General features: G+C 37.3%; 3 protein-coding genes across 3 annotated transcripts in view; 1 reads left to right on the forward strand and 2 right to left on the reverse strand.

Moving 5' to 3' along the window:
• Window positions 1-4,353, reverse strand: part of LOC116304392 (uncharacterized) — a 70,437-nt gene extending 66,084 nt beyond the window's left edge. The window contains exons 1-2 of the mRNA XM_089038061.1: window positions 4,287-4,353; window positions 4,066-4,140 (exon numbers count right to left, since the gene is read on the reverse strand). Of these exons, the coding sequence (XP_088894187.1) occupies window positions 4,066-4,140; window positions 4,287-4,338 (127 nt within the window). The 5' untranslated portion in view covers window positions 4,339-4,353. The remainder of the gene's footprint in view (window positions 1-4,065; window positions 4,141-4,286) is intronic.
• A 139-nt stretch (window positions 4,354-4,492) lies between these two features.
• On the forward strand, window positions 4,493-10,414 carry LOC116304385 (E3 ubiquitin-protein ligase E3D). Its single transcript, XM_031714112.2, has 9 exons — window positions 4,493-4,923; window positions 5,249-5,471; window positions 6,008-6,206; window positions 6,806-6,954; window positions 7,355-7,475; window positions 8,103-8,208; window positions 8,533-8,596; window positions 9,186-9,318; window positions 9,418-10,414. The coding sequence occupies exons 1-9, from the start codon at window positions 4,674-4,676 to the stop codon at window positions 9,436-9,438; spliced, it is 1,266 nt and encodes a 421-aa protein (XP_031569972.1). The 5' UTR covers window positions 4,493-4,673; the 3' UTR covers window positions 9,439-10,414.
• LOC116304384 (midasin) overlaps window positions 9,467-17,970 on the reverse strand; it is a 42,672-nt gene continuing 34,168 nt past the window's right edge. Inside the window, exons 74-92 of the mRNA XM_031714111.2 lie at window positions 17,830-17,939; window positions 17,669-17,758; window positions 17,442-17,569; window positions 17,119-17,256; window positions 16,502-17,028; window positions 15,835-16,107; window positions 15,637-15,718; window positions 15,045-15,293; window positions 14,435-14,664; window positions 13,925-14,137; window positions 13,722-13,835; window positions 13,155-13,364; window positions 12,701-12,883; window positions 11,907-12,112; window positions 11,321-11,495; window positions 10,867-10,940; window positions 10,566-10,680; window positions 10,249-10,383; window positions 9,467-9,999 (exon numbers count right to left, since the gene is read on the reverse strand). Of these exons, the coding sequence (XP_031569971.2) occupies window positions 9,736-9,999; window positions 10,249-10,383; window positions 10,566-10,680; window positions 10,867-10,940; window positions 11,321-11,495; window positions 11,907-12,112; window positions 12,701-12,883; window positions 13,155-13,364; window positions 13,722-13,835; window positions 13,925-14,137; window positions 14,435-14,664; window positions 15,045-15,293; window positions 15,637-15,718; window positions 15,835-16,107; window positions 16,502-17,028; window positions 17,119-17,256; window positions 17,442-17,569; window positions 17,669-17,758; window positions 17,830-17,939 (3,516 nt within the window). The 3' untranslated portion in view covers window positions 9,467-9,735. The remainder of the gene's footprint in view (window positions 10,000-10,248; window positions 10,384-10,565; window positions 10,681-10,866; window positions 10,941-11,320; window positions 11,496-11,906; window positions 12,113-12,700; window positions 12,884-13,154; window positions 13,365-13,721; window positions 13,836-13,924; window positions 14,138-14,434; window positions 14,665-15,044; window positions 15,294-15,636; window positions 15,719-15,834; window positions 16,108-16,501; window positions 17,029-17,118; window positions 17,257-17,441; window positions 17,570-17,668; window positions 17,759-17,829; window positions 17,940-17,970) is intronic.

Raw genomic sequence — 17,970 nt, forward strand, 5'->3', positions numbered from 1 at the left:
TTAAAAAATGAACACGTTCTACAAAGTGTCATCTTATTCTTATACTTATTTTCCTGTGTCTTGGGTTTCACACGTTGTCTTTTTTAGTTACATTTTTACTCTATTTATTATAAATGATTTTGTTAATATTGAACGTGTTTTTAAGATTTTGTTCGCTTGTTGCGCTTTAACAGAGAAAAATTTAAACTCAAACGCCAAAACAAAACTATGGAAATAAAAACAAATCGAAAAACTGAAAGCTTAGGACAAAATAAAGTTCTATCCAATGAATAAAAGCGAGAGAAAGATGGATTTTACATAAATATAGGTTAAGGAAAATCATATAAAATTAATGGACAAGTTTTTTTTTCGATTGTAAATACCTCCAATGCCTCTACGATGAGAAAGATAGCGATATTTTCTCAACCAGTACATGACAAATGTCCAAATAAAAGTAAATTCTAATCTCAATCCTATCCACCATTTCGGCTAATTATCGTATACCTTGTAAAGGAAGTTCAAAGTTTGTTTAATGATTTAGGACTTGTCAGGTGGATATTAATTCCACTATATCGTTTTTCATCATCATTGCTCATGGACTATTCTTTCGAGAGGGCTAGTGAGCGGTAAAGAAGACACGCGGCAAACGAGACAACCTGTAGGTAATATTTTGACTACATCTCTCCTACCCTACGCTGTGAATTGATGTCTTTCAACAGTTATAATTACTGCTAAAAGGTTGGAACTTTATCTGTTATAAATGATTAACACAATCTTTGAGATATCAGTGCTGCCATTTCGGATCCCTATATCCCTCAAAAGCTTTTGGCTATAACATAGCCTCAAAAACAAATCGAACAGTAAAAATCAATATTTGTAAGATGAAAGAGCTAGAATAATCGAACAGAAGTTTCTAGAGTTGAAAAAATTAATTGCCAAAATATTTTTGTTTTAGGAAGGTTATTTCTAGGCGACAAAAAAGTGTGCCAATAAAATCTTTACTGTGAGAATATGCGTTTGCGAGGGTACTAGTGTAAGTTTTCTATCGTAGAAATGAGTTATTATACAAGTTATTATTATTTTTTAATCATAAGCTGGGCTAAGATGGCCTGGAGGCAAACTTTCGTAATACATTTGGAATTTTCGACAAAGAAAATAATTTTTCACAAACAAAGAATCTTAGTTTAATATATGAAAAATCTATAAAAATGCCGTTTTCCCCACCTGGTATTCTTATTTTTTGGGGGGGAAGGTGGCCCTTGAAGTCAAATAGGATAAGATGCAAATCAATCACAGAAAGAAGTTAAGTAAGGGTTTTTTCTCCCATCATAATGTGGGCGGAGAGGAATTAAAACATTTGTAATACATTTGGAATATTAAAGAAAGGAACAAGACCTTCTCGAGCACAATTCAGTTTTCGACAAAGAAAATAATTTTTTATAAACGAAGAATCTTAGTTTTATAAAATATATGATTTTTTTTAGATGTTGTCCCCCCACCCTTGGTATTCTTAATTTTGTGGGGGAAGGGGGCGTTTAAAGTCGAATAGAATACTATGCAAATTTATAGCGCTTAAACAGAGTCAAAGTGTTTTTGTTGTATAATAAAAAATTCAATATTTGCATAGAATATAAGGAAATTAAACAAATATCATAAGTTTTCATTTAGAATGTAAAATTTTTTTATCAGTTTTCCGAGATAGTTCAACAAATGGACTACTAAAATCTCTTAGTCTTTATCTATCCGATTTGTCAACTTTTTGGATCTGTCATAAAAGATCTCCGTGTCTGAGTTAAAAGAATCAAAGTAATGAAAACTACACTCAAAAGAATAAGCTGTTCAAGTGCTTAGTTTACTCCGGATTTTTAAAGGTAATTTTAAAGTCAAAAAAGCTATTTCACAGCTTAATTCCAGCGATTATCAAGACTGTATGAAGTAGCTTTCTTTTATCTCTTATTCCAGTTATAATAATTGTTATTATCGAGGACAATCGATAAAACACTTTGCAGACGAAAAGCCATTAAGAAAGATAAATTATTCTAAGCGAATTTCAATGAAAATTAATAATATAACACGTCCTCCAACACGAGGAATCTGCCAAGAACACTGGTATGGGTTTACTAGGGGTTAAAGCTTAAAATTCTAACAGATTTAATGATTATTTGTTTTACTTTAAACATCTACCAGCACTTTTCCAGGTCATGATCGAAGCATAAGAAATATGCGAAGTATTTCATGCTAGATAAATGTTTTAAAAACAAACTACATTTGAAGCGTTAAGTCTAAGTTTTACAAACTTCGTACTTCTGTCATGTTGGTACAGAACATTCAGCTTCGATGCCTCAAAGATGGTACCAAGGTTGAACGTTCTTTGGTATTTTGATATACAAATACGAGTTAATTTAAACACAAAAGGTACAAAATACCACGAAGCAGCTCTCATCTAAGCCTTACCTGTTCGAGTTTTTATTATATTACCAAACTCAGCTGATTCTCGTATTTCAACGTTTCGTTGAAAAGGGTTCTTTTCTTCAGCCATGTTTGGCTTCTTGAGAATAAAGCTCAAAGACTAATGCTACGGAGTTCTTGGATTTGAAGCTAACATTGCAATAGTCTTTCTCCGCGTGAATGCTTTATAAGTTAACGGTATGTTAATTCAACAAGCAAAATGCAAATACTCAAATAGTGATCCAGTATAATGACAGAATAGTGTTTACGAGTTGTAAACCTGAAACCTAGACAAAAGGGCAAGGTGAATGCGTTACTCTGGGAACAAAACGTATCCCCGACACTACAAACTCTGCAAGGTCGTATTTGAAGCTTAGAACCAAAATATGCCTTAAAAATAATCAGTATTTATTAATTTTTATCTCCCTAAAGGGGTAAATTCCATATGAGTCGTACGGCTGCTGCAAATGAATATTTCGTTAAACAAAGCAGACGTTTGTATATAACAGCTGAGTGACGTGAAGATAATACAATGTCACAAGGTCGGATTTTTGTACATCTTTTTTGACAGGTTTTAGACAGAATGATTTTTGACGTCGATGAAGTATTAAATGCTTAAATTTAAAACCTAAACGCTCTTATAAAGCCTTTTACACCGCCATGTAAACAAGAAATTTAAATTGGTAGAACACTCTTTTTTTTAATACAAAAACAAGAAAAAATAGTTGCAGAATAAAGGCATTCTGATCAAAATATCTATGAATTGATTTCTGCTCTGTTGAATATTAAAACCTAAACGCTCTATAAAGCCGCATAGATCGCCATGTAAACAAGAAATTTAAATCGGAAGAACAATCTATTTTTTAATTCTAAAACAAGAAAAAATGGTTGCAGAATGAAAGGCTTTTCTTGATAATTTTTCAATCGAGACATTGAAGGACTTGCTTATATTCATATCTATACGCACCCTCTGGTGATTTCTATAACCCCCCACGCACTAACAACAACACAATTGCAGTTTAGGGACTAGTTTCGTCCGTTTATTAGGACGACCTTTTCAACCTAACTGAATCTAACTTGAATGACTATGTTGCGATATATCTGTTTATACTCGTGATGAACGAGAGTAAGTAAACTTGCGCGCTGTTGTCAAAAAGAAAAAGAAAAAAATGGAAGGATGAAAGGCATTCTGATCAAAATGTATCTGTTTCCTATTACAATTAACCCGGGAATTAAAAATTAAAATTTTTCAATTGATATTCAAAAACAATTTATCAATTTAGCATATTAATAAATAACATTTCTGCTCTGTTAAATATTAAAACCCGATCAAGATAGAGGCTCAAAATAGATTTTCGCGATAGGACATCGCACCCTCTAGGTATCTGCCGGATGCCAGTCCCTGTGGGGGTGAAGGTTTTGGTTCAAAATTCTCTCTCACTGGACTCTTAAAAATGCTTTTTTACTTTCTTTTCTAGTATTAGAAATATTTTGCTACTAAATCATTAAAGGAATGCTTGAAATGTCGTTCATATTTACTTAATGCAGCATAGCTTAGTGAAGTATTTGTGACAGTATTACCTAAAAACTATTAGCGCGCGTCAAATCGGAAAGATAATGATTATTTCATAAACTCACCAATAAATGTCTTCTGGGATTCTACAGCTTCTGGACACAGTAAATCAACCTCTCGTATACAAATGCGGCTACCAGCTGATTAAATAACAAAAACACATACTTTAACACGACAATGCTCCACAGCTGAAAGAATATATGAAGATGAATTGGACTTATACTACGTCCAGTTATGGGACGACACCACGAGACACCATAAATCTAGCAAGAAGGTGAAGTCTTACCACATTCAGGATGGCTTTCATGACCTATTCGTCTTCGTGGTGATGTCTGCATGTTTTACTACGTTTAAATAATTCAATTAACATAGTTTATAAACTTCGCAACCAAGACACGACACGTTGTGATTGTTTGTGTACACAATTTTCACTTGTCCTGGCTGACAGCTCCTATATTATCACATGATGATATTCCTTAAACGAAAAATAGAAAATAAACTATTAGTGCTCTAATAGCACTATTCTGTTAAGAAAACTCTTGAATTATTCAGTGAAATTTGAAGGCGTAAGAACGTTATCCAGAGTTTTGCAGCTTTGGTACCGTTTCGTGACTTGCGTGACACACAGGGAACCCAACAACAAGAGGTGGACTGGGAACTTAGTGGAATCAAAATGGCGGACGAAGCGGTGCTTGTTTGGTGTGACGTGCGTAAAAATATTGGCGTTTTACAATTTATACTTGGGTTAAGAGAACCAGGAAAGGCGGATAATAATAATCCTGAGTGTATTAATGCAGAAGCCGTTGAAATAACAGTGAAAAGGGATGGTGTCGTTGTGAAAAAGAATGAAGAATTAAATGGACAATCGAGTAAAGGGAAAAAAGCAACAAAGTCTTCGAAGCAATGTCGTATTTTATTTCAAGGTAAAAACACTCAAATCAAGCGTTTTTATTGCCTTAAAGGATGCTTAAGCTGATACGATGAAAGATCGAGGAGTAGATGCTCAATCAGCTGTTATAATTAAAGAGTCTTTGAATCTCATTATCTGCTCCAAATGGTGGTCAAAAACCGACCAACATAGGTTGTTAGCCAGAAAGAATTATTAATTCAGCTGATGAACATTCCGCACGAGACACGAAATGACACCAAGTGAAACCCAGTATTCTTGATAGATTTATCTTGCTTAGAATTGATGCACCAATATTGTTAATGCTTTGTTAATGCTTTGTTAACCCTTTGCTGTTTCAGATGTAATAATAGATCCTTTGAGTTGCAATGGGCTGTCTCTAGTACAGGACAAAGAGCTTCAAATGAGACTAAGAATAAGCATAGATGACTCATCTAGTGTGCCAAATATATTCTCACAAACAAATGAATATGACGTACAACTGGATGAAGAAAGACAAGGTCTAAAGAGGAGACCTGTAGAGATGCGCTGTAAAATGTGTTTGGATAGCATTACCGAAAACATGTGAGAATTTCATTTGGACAACCAAATAGATTATCTAATCAATGCTAGTGGTCAACTACTTGTAATAGTGGTTGTGATCGCAGGGTTTAAAGTAACGGCTGGAACTTGTCCAGTCAAATCTTTGCATTGCTGGTCATTTTGACCAGTAATGTTGATCTAGGAAGTATGGCTGAGCTGAAAACAATTTGGTATGGTCAAGGCCATGAACTGAACAGCAATTACTTTATGCCCTGTAATGATTATTTACAAGGATGCTTAGCATTGATCATAATGGTCACAAATGATGTTGATGGTGAAGATAATGATGATGATGACAATAATGATGCAAGATGATGGTGATTACTGATGAAAAATGATGTTGATGGTGAAGATAATGATGGATAATATTGGTGATGATGATAATATAATATTGATCATGATCATGATGACCATGCTGATATAAATAATAATCAAATGAAGATGATGCAGATAAAGCTAATGATGACAGCATTGTAAAGCAACATTCTGAAGGTCAATTATTTCAATCTTTCTTGCAGGCAATTTGATAGGGTTCTTGAATTGCCATCAGAACTATGGCAACAGACATCTCTAAATCTTTGTTGCCATGGCACTGTAACCAATCTGCCGTCACTACAAGAAGGATCATTAAACCCTGCCGAGACAGACTGTTTACTGGGCAGTTATTTTATTTTACTTCATGTGAATGCCTTCAAATCAAAACATCTAGATTCTATGGTATGTGAAATAATCTGTGGTCAGATATTACTTGCACACATGATACAGTTTTACTCAGATAAATGCAGTTTCAACTGTAATACTAACTGCCAGTCAAAACACAAGAATTATGTTTGATGAATAGATAGAAAACATAGTGATGGTTAGGCAAAACATGAGAGAAATTTATTCATTTGGTAGAAGTATGATGTGCAGCAATTCCCTGCTAGCAGAGTCTCTCTTCTCTTTCCCTCCCTTCTTTCAGGCGGGGAGGAAGGAGACTCTGCCAATGCAAAGCGTTTCCTTCGATACACTGCCTTCCACGATTGTGGACGAACAAAACCAGTTTTAAATAACATGTAGTGTGCATGAGCAAATGTAATACATCGTGGCGCCAAACATTGTTTGACAAGAGCGGCTGTCAAAATCATAACAGCATTACTAAGTTACGCCATGCATGCGCAACAGAAATAACGTCCTACATCGGCAGAGTCTATTAAATTTCTCTCTAAATCAAAACAAAAGGAAAATAGGCTCTGCTAGCAGGGAAGTGCAGCAAGTGTAGCAAGCAAGTTTTTTCTAATTATTTTCTTTTATGAAATATGATTTTTTCTTCTCAGGGTAGTAGAGTCATCAAGTGTCACAGATGTGGCTGGTCTATAGGCGATTTAGTTCTGCAACACGACGGCAGCAGTGAATTTCAAGTCAAGTGCGTAAGAATCAACAAACATGCAGTAACAACTTCTTTGGGTGTTGATAATATCTTTAGGTAAGGCAATACAGACATCTCCACAACACCCCTGTGAGAGTGCGCACCCCCTACAAATGTGTCCCAGTTTTGATTCCCAAGCTTCATGACATATGTGATTAAATTTGCTTGTTCATTCTATCCTTGCTTTGAGGGTTTTTCTTTGGGTTCTCGGTTCCTCCCTGGAAAAATAGACCTCCTCGGCTCAGGCATAAAATTACCCCATTTCAGACCACATGTCATTCCCACGAGAATAAGATTCTTTGCATCAGTTGTATCCAAATTCATGAGTCTTCTCATGTGCAACCAAGGGAATCTTATTCTCATGGGAATGACATGTGCAGCAGTAGAGCCACTGTTAATTGCCAATACCATTATTGATTTTAACATTATTCGGAATAAATGTTTATTTTAATTTTAGAGAATATACCACAGAGCTGTACTTGTCCAGGTTGTTGCTGTCTAAGCTACAAGGAAGAGTGAACTTCAAATTCCTGGTCAAAAGTGCAAGAGAGAAAGAAACTAGGCAATCCTGTGCAATAGTGAGTATGATGCGGAAAATATCAGAATCTACCTCTGTCAGTGCTCGTCAGGGCACGGTCAACAGTCAACATGCCTATGGACTTACTCGCCTATGTATAAAATTATCAATTTTTTTACCTACGCAAACTCACCTAAGTATAGAATCACTTTAAGAAATATATAACCATATATTAAGCCTATGAATAAAAGTAGTTCATAACTTACCTTCTTACTTGACACTTAAGCTCAAGATTTCAAAATGCAAACTTTTTATACGCTATAACGGACTCGCCTACGCCAACTCGCTGATTTTATACATATGCAAGTTGGCATAGGCGAGTAAGTCCGTAGGCAAGTTGACCTTGAATCCAGGGCATGGCTAACTCTCAGTTGCATCAAATTGGAATTTAGAATGTGGGGTTTTGTGGAGGGAGAATAACCAGAGGACCTAGAGATCAAAAAAGATCCCTCAAATCAAAGTAGAGACCTAACAATATTACTCACATGATACTATATCTATCCTACTGTGTGTGTGTGTTAGGGGTGGAAGGGGGTAGGGGGATGGAACTTTTCGAATAACATATAATATTGTGGTTTTTAAATGTTGTAAATTTGCAATGTGATATTAAATATTTTTCTTTTTTAAGTTATGGATTCTCAATTCTAATGCTGCAGTTCTTACAAATGTACCCAATAAATACATAGATGGTTGTATTATTGATAAAAGTAACGAGAATAGCAAAGAAATGAAAGGTAAACATATAAAAGTTTGTAATAAGAGGAACAATAGTAGCATCAGGGCTCAAAAATAACTGCCATTCATTGGGCAATGTCTGGCACACGGCAGCTAGGCCAAACTTCCATAACAATTCTCTTGTCATATTGGCTAGTCACATGTTGATAGTTAGTGCTACTGACTCAGTTTGTCTGTAATAAAATTTCTGTGGCCGGCCATCATTTCAGGCCATTCAGGGCCATTATTTTTATCCCTGAGCATGTACACTGTATTCCATATTTTGTCTCCATTCTTTACAGCATATAAAATTGCTGATTGTGATTATGTTGTATTTTTGGCAGCTAAGTTAATGAAAGGAGTGAAGATTTTATACAAGGTTTTTCTGAGCAGTACAGATGAAGAAATGTAAGTATACTTAACGATATTGTTAATTATCATCATTATTATCCATCATCATCATCATCATCACCACCATCCTTGTTATCTATAGTCATTGCTATTATCCAGCATCATCATCGTCTTCATCACCATCATCATCACCATCATCATCTTCATCACCATCATTATCTATAGTCACTGCTATTATCCAGCATTAGCATCGTCACCATCATTATCTATAGACATTGCATTTTTCCAGCATTAGCATAACCATCACCATCAATCATTATCATTAGGCACCATCGTAGTGATGACAATGGTGATCATGGATAATAATAATGCATAATGAAGATGATGATGATGATGACAATGCTGATGAATGGTAGTGGATAATATAAAAAAACAGAAGAGATTACTAACATACGACACCAAGTCATTCTGGATTGCCTTGGTGAGAGGTGAGTGCTCTCACTGCTAAGCCACCCATGCCCATTACCGTGATCATCATTCTTGATCGTCCATCATCTCTAATCATCTCATATCATCTCATCTTCTCTAATAAAGAGCATAATCACTGTGCTTTTTTTTGGATAATTCCTCAATATTCTTTTAACAGTAAAATTCTACCAGGAAGATCAACTATGGAGACATTAGACTTACCACAAGAAGAGTTCTTTCAACTTGTCCTTCTTCTTACTTCAAGTACACACACCATGCCACCATCACAACGAAAAGTAGACGAGTTTACTGTAAGTATCCCTATATACTTGTTTAGAAGGATTGGGCTTCCTGTTGATGTAGTGCCACAGGGTACCCAAGAGACTAAAAAACTTTTCTAAATCTTCCAGGTTGGTTATCTGAAGACTTGATGCACAGACAATGAAACCAAAACCAAAAGACTGTGAAATATTTTTTATTTCAAATATATAAATACCTATGGATTCATGATTAGTGTTTATAACAATCAACCCCTACCCACCCCATGACAGTTATATTTTGTATAGCCCATCATAGTGAGCAATTAAGTAACAAATGCTGTTACCATGACAACGAATTATCTTGACAACCAGAAATAATCTAATGAGCAATTCTTACTAATACAACAAGATACCAGCCTGTGACTGATGTCAGTTAAATTAACATGATATCATTACCATGGCAACCTACTAAGTGTCCATACTGGTGACCAGTTCAAACCACTGCCGTAATGCGTCACTCAGTGTGACAGGCAGTGAGTTAATGTCTCTGAGGATGACGTAGAAGGGGAACGGGAACTCTTCCATGTAGGACTTGATATCCGGTGGTTTTCCTGGACGAAATATTGGTACCTTGATGTCCAGGATAGAATCTCTATTGATGGGATTATCAATGATGACAAATACCAGGAAAATCCCTGCTGCTTTGGCTGCACGTACAGCACGTCTTACAGTCTGGAAAATAAGGTTTCTAAGATTTAGAAGGTGCTGTAATTCAATGGACAACTTTCACTTGGACAACAGGTCAGAAATCCCCACCCCAAATGGGTCAGTTGTGTTTTAGCGAACAACAGAAATGGCATTTGATATAAAATTAAATATTTCATGATGATTCATATGGAGGAAGGCATTGGATGGCAAGATCTTGCCTGACTTGAAAACTAAGCTGAATAAGTAACAAAATTGAGATGTAGGAAGCCTTACCTCCATTCCCTCAAGAAAGACACCCCTCCCATCAGACACCACAAGAAGCAATTGCGACGTATCAGAACCAGAACGAGGACCGCTTTGCATACGAGAACGAGATGACAGCATGAGACTTGAACAGGTATCAACAAGCTGGGGAAAATATTAAAACTGTTAATGCCCAGACACATGATGTAACTGTTGTGCACATTTGTAGATGTAATTACAAGGGAAGCAATTTCTCTTCAGTTTTTTCAAGACCCTAAGTAATGGTAAAATCAGAGTAGTGCAGGATAGGTGCACCTAATTCAACCTATATTCATTTTTTACCGTACCTGAGCTATCTTTGTCTTGGTCTGGTCAAATGTAAATTGTTGCAGAATCTTTGCACCACTTTGATCTGTGAATTGTTCATGTAGAGGATGAAGCAGCTTCACTGATTCACCAAAACTGAGCATAAAAAGACGAATAATCAGGAAACGCAACAACAACACAAATTCGAGTTCAATTTCTGCCTGAAGGACTGGGAATTTCTTCGGACAAATATTTGCTTCATGAAACAAAAAAAAAACAAAAAAAAATCTGACAACAATAAATTGTCACTGTTACGTTGTAGTGTTTGCTTGCATACCTTACCTGCAAACAGCAAGATCACCAGCTTCTAGCCGAGTTAGAGCTTTGCTTATGACAGCTAAAGATTCAAAAGCAAGCTGAAAAGAAGGGGAAAAAGTTTTATAAACTGCACCCTCGTAATATCTTTGAGCACTCCTTTTTCTTTCTTCATGCTCGCAAATGTGCAAGCGAATATTTTACGTTTAGTAATCAGTACAATCAATAGTGAAGTGTTTTGTCTAGCTCTGATGTTGCGTTGTTTTTTTCTTCATTACTGCATCTTATTGTTCACATATAAAGCATATTGAAGTTTCTATTTCAGACCACTTGCCATTCTCTTGAGAATAAGATTCTTTGTTTGAGTTGTATCCAATCCATATTCATTTATCTTCTCGTGTGCAACCGTTAAACAAAGAAAGTATGCTCTAGGGAGTGACACGTGTTCTGGAATGGGGAAACATTGCGCTCAAGCTCGTACCTGTTTGGAGTGGTTGTCTGCCATGCTGGATGAGTCATCAACAGCTATCATCACCTGGTATTGTCTCTTACTTGGTTTAGTTCGTCTCAACCATATTTTATCCTTGCGGAACTGACTAGCGATGTATGGAATGACTTTCCTCATGTTTAATCTCTTGCCAGTACGATAATCACCCCTGTGGATGACACGTGTGTGTGATCAAAGATGCGTAAACATGGAAATTAATATTACAGCTGATTATTATTATCCCAATAAGGTCTGTCAAAAATCATAAATCGAATTATACATTAACATTATCATCAAGCAACATCATTACCACCGCCATCGCCATCATCATCGTCATCCGTCGCCATCTTCAGTTATACCATTATCATCACACACAAACATTTCCACTACCATCGTCGTCATCACCATTATCATCATCATCATCATCATCACCATCACCACCACCATCATCATTAAGCCAATTTCATTAATCATCGTTCATCTTCATCACTTATCTCGAAACACGACACCATCTACTAGAATATCCTTGTACTCATTTCCATCAGTCATCAACCTTCGCCTTGAATAAAAACAAACTCACTTGAGTTTAGTGGCTAGCGACGGCTCCAGCACCAGTCTCAACTGCTCACACAACTCTTGTGCAAGACTTGACGTCAGTACTTCATATTTATGCCATGCGCTCTGAGCTAGTCGTTGTTCCTCTGCTGTACCATGGTTTAGATTCGACCACACAGATAACTGATGTTCCAGATCGGATCTTAGTCTGTCTGGATCGACGGATAATTCCTGTGAAATATTTATCTAAATATTATATCAGTGCATTTACGAGAAGTGGCTCTTTATCTACTGATCCCAAATGCAATTTAGAAGTTGATTTTAGCGAAGGGAGGAAACCGGAGAAAATTCATTTGGCATAAAAAAAAAAAGAAATGTTGGTAGTCGGAAGTACAGGAATTTATGTCTTTGAAATGGCTTCCTATTTCAAGCGTTGTGATTGGATGGCGTATGTTTCTGTGCTTTGTTATTGGTTCAGAAGAAAAAAACATCTATAACGGTTTGTAATAATCATAAGAAACAATTTAAGAGCATGCATGCCTTATATGAAACGACTGAAGATGAGTGCCAATGGGCCTTTCACAACTCCAAGTCGCGTAAAAAATGAGCCATCTCAACTAGAAACCGTGGACAGCTGTTTCGGCCTGTATTGGACCTCGTCAGCACAGTGTATCTAGTGAGCTGGTAGAATACCTATCACGCATGTTCTTATATGATTTCCGAGCCCATCCCACACGGCTTAACGCCTCATCTGTCATAATAAATAATTCAAAACAAAATAAGCCCTTAACGACATTCAAATGTCAAACCTCATTTTACCTCTTTTTCTTGATGTAACGCTGTAAGAGACACGTGATACGAGCTGCTCGTCCTATCAGCTGAGTTATCCGTGTCACGTGACTGTGATCTAGTGCCCAGTTCCTCTGTGTCTTGCGGTTGTTCTTCGTCATGTGCTTTCATTTCTGTGTCAGCTGGAAGGTTCTTTTGTTGATGCATTTGCTTCTACGGTAAAATAATTGAAATGAAAGAATTAAAAAAAGGAAGGTAGAAAAAAATGGAAGAAAGGAAAGAAAGAAAGAAAGGAAGGAAGGAAGGGGGAAAGAAAGAAAGAAAGAAAGAAAGATAAAGGAGAAATGGATGATTAAAAGAGAGGAAGGAAAGAGAAAGAGTCGCAAAAAGAAGAGAACATAGAAGTAAAAGAAAGGAATGAAGGGAAGGAGAGAGAGAGAGAGAGAGAGAGGAATATGGAAGCTTTGAAATCCAATCCAATTACCAGACGCTCTTCTTTCTCCCTCAGCATCACGTCTGAATCCTCCATTTCTTCGTCTTGTTCATCTTCCTCGTCACTCTGATGCTCAGGGAAGCGCGCGCCCTCTTGTTCTCGAGTTTGGTCAGCAGTTGCACTATCAAGAGTCTGCGCATCGTGCTTGGACTCATCGTCTTGGATGTGTTGGTAAAGCTCTGATGATTTTTTCACGTCACTCTGTGATACAACAGAGAAAGAATCATGTATAAGGGGATAATGCCAAAACATATCCGCTAGAGCTACCATTCTCACAAATCAGACACCCATAAACATCAAGGATATTAGAAATTTTTTTCACTAAAAAAAAACATTGGGAGGATTGTAAACAAGATTTAAACTTGGTGATGCGACCAGAGAAGAGAACAAAGCTCAAATTTATTCAGAATACATGGACGTTTCTTCCAATTAAGCCAAGATGAAAGAAAGAGTCCTTATTTTCACTTGCCGTCGGCCATGTTGGATGATAACGCAACTGAATTTCTTCCCCTCCAACATGGCTGCTGTCACCTGCAAACCCACTATCACTTGCCCTACCTGTTTTTCAGACTCCAGTTCTGTTTCGTCCACAGTTTTCAAACGCTTATGGGTTCGCTCATCCATGGACCCGAGGCTCCGGTCAGAACGAGATCGGTTCATCTGCTTGCGTTGCTATAACAACAACAACAACAACAACAAAAACCATCAAAATATTTTACACGAAAAAAAACAAAACAACTAAAAATGTAAATTTTTTGAACCTTTTGTTTTGTATCAGCGGATGACTGTGCTGACGTCACTTCCGCTTCTCCAGAATGCCCTTCATTCCCAGCAGCCTTTGCGGTCCCCACACTATGCTGTTCTTTGTTTTCGTTGGGCTCATTTTGACCAGCGGTCTGCTCTAATGTATCGTTCTGTTGAGGTGCTCCATCATTGGCTGAAGTGTCTTCTACAGCTTGCACAGCATCTGGAACCTACGCAAATAATTTCTCTTTAATGTTTCTTTCTAATAGAACGTATACTTTCCGTGTAACGATTCCCCTTTATTCAGGTTACATAACATTCCCTTGAGTATTATTTCTTTCTTTACTTTTGGGCGTAAAGTTCCTTCCTTTTGAACTACACATTCCCTTGAGTATCATTTCTTTTTATAACTTTGACAAGTTGTTAACCTTTCGCAGACTGCACTTTTCCCTTGGTTGTAATATCTTCCCATTCCATACCCAGTCATTCCCTTGATTATTATTATTTTATTTTTAATGATTGCTAACCTCGCTTTCATGTTTCGTTCTCCATTCTTCATCTTCATCCTTATCATCATCTTTGGGTTCTTCACCGCCATCTTGTTTCTCTTCATTTCCTTCCTCGTTCTCATCATCCGTCTCTTTCGTTTCTTTCCCTTGCTCTTCTTCTTTGTTGCTTTCTTCTTGTGAAGTGTCCTCTTGGTCGACGTCCATTGGCTCTTCGTCACCACCATCCATGTTCGCCTCGCTTTCTTTTTCTACGAGAACGAAAGAATCTCATGGTAAAACCGTGAAAAAAAAACCCCCCAAAAAAAACAATAAAAGCGAAAGCCTCTGGAACCCAGAGTAAAGGGGAATTATGCAGGAAAAAAGGTGCGCGAAAAAAATATTGTACTGCATTTTTGCTTCATTTTCCTATTTCTATTTGCTATGGACCACAATACCTTGGCTTCAAATAAAAAATAAAATAAAATAAAATAAAATAAAATAAAATAAAATAAAATAAAATAAAATAAAATAAAATAAAATAAAATAAAATAAAATAAATCCCGAATTTTGCTTCGTCCATTATTGAATTATTTTCATTCGCCCATATTTAAATTGGGCACCCTGTGTTCCAAACGAAGAGATGATTTACCTTCTTCTCCTTCTCCTACTTCTTCCTCATTCTCAACGTCTTCGTCCAACTCTAAATCCTCAGGAAGGTCAAGATCATTGTCCTCTTCATTATCTGGTGTGCCATTATCATCCTTACCCTCCCCCTGTTCGTCTAGTTCTTCGTCTGATAGGTTCCCATGGTCCTCTTTGGGTAACTCATTGACATCATCTTCCTTGTCATTTTGCTCGCTGAGTTCTTGATCTTTCTCTTTACTTTGATCAACAGCATCTGCAACAAACCACGACAGGAACTTAATTTCCCCTACTTTATTGTACATTTGCCATACGACGGTTAAACTTAACACGTTAAAACGAGGCTATAGGGTATAAACTACCATGCAGCCTCGATTAAATGCTTTGTGCATGACCAGTGAACCCATGTGGAAAGTGTCCACGAGTAATCTCTCGGTACTAGCATCTTTAAAGTGTGTCAAAGATTAGCCTCAACCTAACTAGAACTAAGATTTGACTACAGGGTGGTATCCGTATGTATTCAGCGCACACCTTCGGAACCTAGAGGTGTCCGCTGAATAGAGATGTCACAGACTATAATTTCAATCCAAAATGCCCACCTTTATTATCTTCTTTCGCCACCATTTCAGACTGCGCTTCGGCTTCAGCACCAGCGCCTTTTTCCGATTCTGATTCCTTCTCCTAAAATGGAATAAAAACATGGATAATTGCTTGGCTTCACGTCACATCACAAATATAACGTCACGGTATTTTGGTGTCCAAAAACAATTTCGCGTTTACCATCAGAAATAGTTTACCTCGTTTTCGTCCTCATCATCAGAATCACCCCACATTTTCTCGTCCAGTTTCTCATCCTCTTTCCCATCTAACTCTCCCATTTGCTTGTCAACATCTTGTTCCTCTTCCTCCTCGTCACCGCTCTTCTCATCTTCTTGTTCGTCACCTTCGACATCGTGCAAAGCGCCATCGAAATCTTCACTCATTTCGATTCCACTTTCTTCTTCGGGAATCTGTTGCTGACTGTTGTCTTGTTTGTCTTCATCCTGACCTTGTTGTTTCGCATCTTGCAGCTGAAAATTAGAATCGAAATTCAAAAGATGTTTTACAAGTATCGATTGAGCCGTCATGTTGGATAAATGGACTCCAAATTATTTGCTCTGTCATCCAACATGGCACCCACTAGTGGTTTTTTATATCCGCCATGTTGGATGAATGGGACACAATTTTTGAGTATGGTTTCTTTTGTTCTGCCATCCAACATGGCACCCATGAGTGGTTTTCAAGTATCGTTAGAGTATCCGCCATGTTGAATGAATGGAACACAAGTTTTTAGTATGACTTCTTTTGTCATGTCATCCAACATGGCAGCCATGTATCTTGTTATTTCATTCCTTTGGAAATGACTGTTAAATACTCTTAGGAGATACGTTATCTCCAATATGGCGGACGAATCACGTGACCTACCTGGTCCTCGTTTTCGATCTGATCACTAACATCTTTCGCACCTTCTCCTTCACCGAGTCCGCCATTTTCAATATCTTCAAACTCAGTAGCTCCTTCCCCACTTTGTTCTTCTTCCATCTCTGGTGGCAAGCAAAAACCTTTCTCTGCCAACTCGGTGAAAACACCCAACAGAACAGAAAGCAGTTTACATGTAGTTCTGTGTGAAGACAACATGTTGACCAGATAGCTGTCTGCAAGTCCAATGAACTGGTCCAAAAGAGCAACAATAGAAGACATGAGTGGAATACCTGAACTCCTCAACATCCAACCTGTTTTGTCGTGTGACAGACTTGATTCAATATTGAATGTGCTGTCCTCATTACTACGTGAGGGATGCTGTACAACATTAGCCGTCTCTCTCAGGTCAGATATCAAGGATTTCACACTCATCTGAACGGTCTTGAGGTCAAGTTTTACTACATCGTCAACCATGTTTTGATAAACATGCGTCATAAGATGACCAGTCAGTAAACCTTCGTCTTCTTCATCTTCAGGTAAGGAAAAAGAAAGAAAGAAAAAAAGATATATATTATCATGATTTTGTTTAGTTTCCCCCAACGATTCTCGAAGAGTCTTACCTTGCTCTTCCTCGGAGGTAGTTCGTTTTTGCTCGTCTTCCTCGCTACGTTCCTCGGTGATTTTCGCTATTCTCTGTACACCAAGTAACAGTGCTGTCACGGTCGTTTCCACTGTGTCGAGTATGGCATGAGAAGACTCTGGACAAGTCAAAAGAATAGACAATATTAGAAGAAGATTATCAAGTTTTTGTCAGTTATTCCAAGGAATAGGAAATCCCCATTCCAACTTCCTGGCTATCCGGCCTCTTTTGTTAGTTCTGCACTATAAATATATCATTATAATCCTGATAATATCTATAACAATCTACTTGACCTCTCCTCACCTTCCGACATGATTCGAGTCGTCGAATCACGTGATAAGTCGCTAAACCATATTTGGAATTTCTCGCATTCTTCGCTAATCTTGTTCGATACAAGATGAAGCGAGCCACCAAGACCTTGAACTGACAAACTAGGAATAAAAGGTAACCATAGTAACGTTGATTAATTAAGTATGGTATCCAGGACAACGTCAAAAGAGCAGTAGTTACCATAGTAACGGCAACCTTACCTGGATTTGAAGTACGGAACAATTTCTTGTATGATCTGATAAACGTTTTTCAAACCATCAAATCCTTGTGAGAGAATTTCCACATGTTTCCTGTAAAACAAAAAGACGAACTTCAAAAACAAAATACTCTTCTTGGAAACTGTCGGCTCGGGAGGACTTACCAGGATGCTAACACATAGTTTCCTACGTCACTTCCGCTCACGTGACTTTCAAATGCTACAGCATGGGGTCTGATCTCATTGGTTATTTTCTTGACGTCTGATTGACAGCTCTGTAGACAAATTACATTTTTGAATTATGCG

Source organism: Actinia tenebrosa, unplaced genomic scaffold (assembly GCF_029948245.1).
Source record: "Actinia tenebrosa isolate PJP-AT-01 unplaced genomic scaffold, QUT_ActTen_1.0 PGA_scaffold5__44_contigs__length_20552954, whole genome shotgun sequence".
NCBI lineage: Eukaryota > Metazoa > Cnidaria > Anthozoa > Actiniaria > Actiniidae > Actinia > Actinia tenebrosa.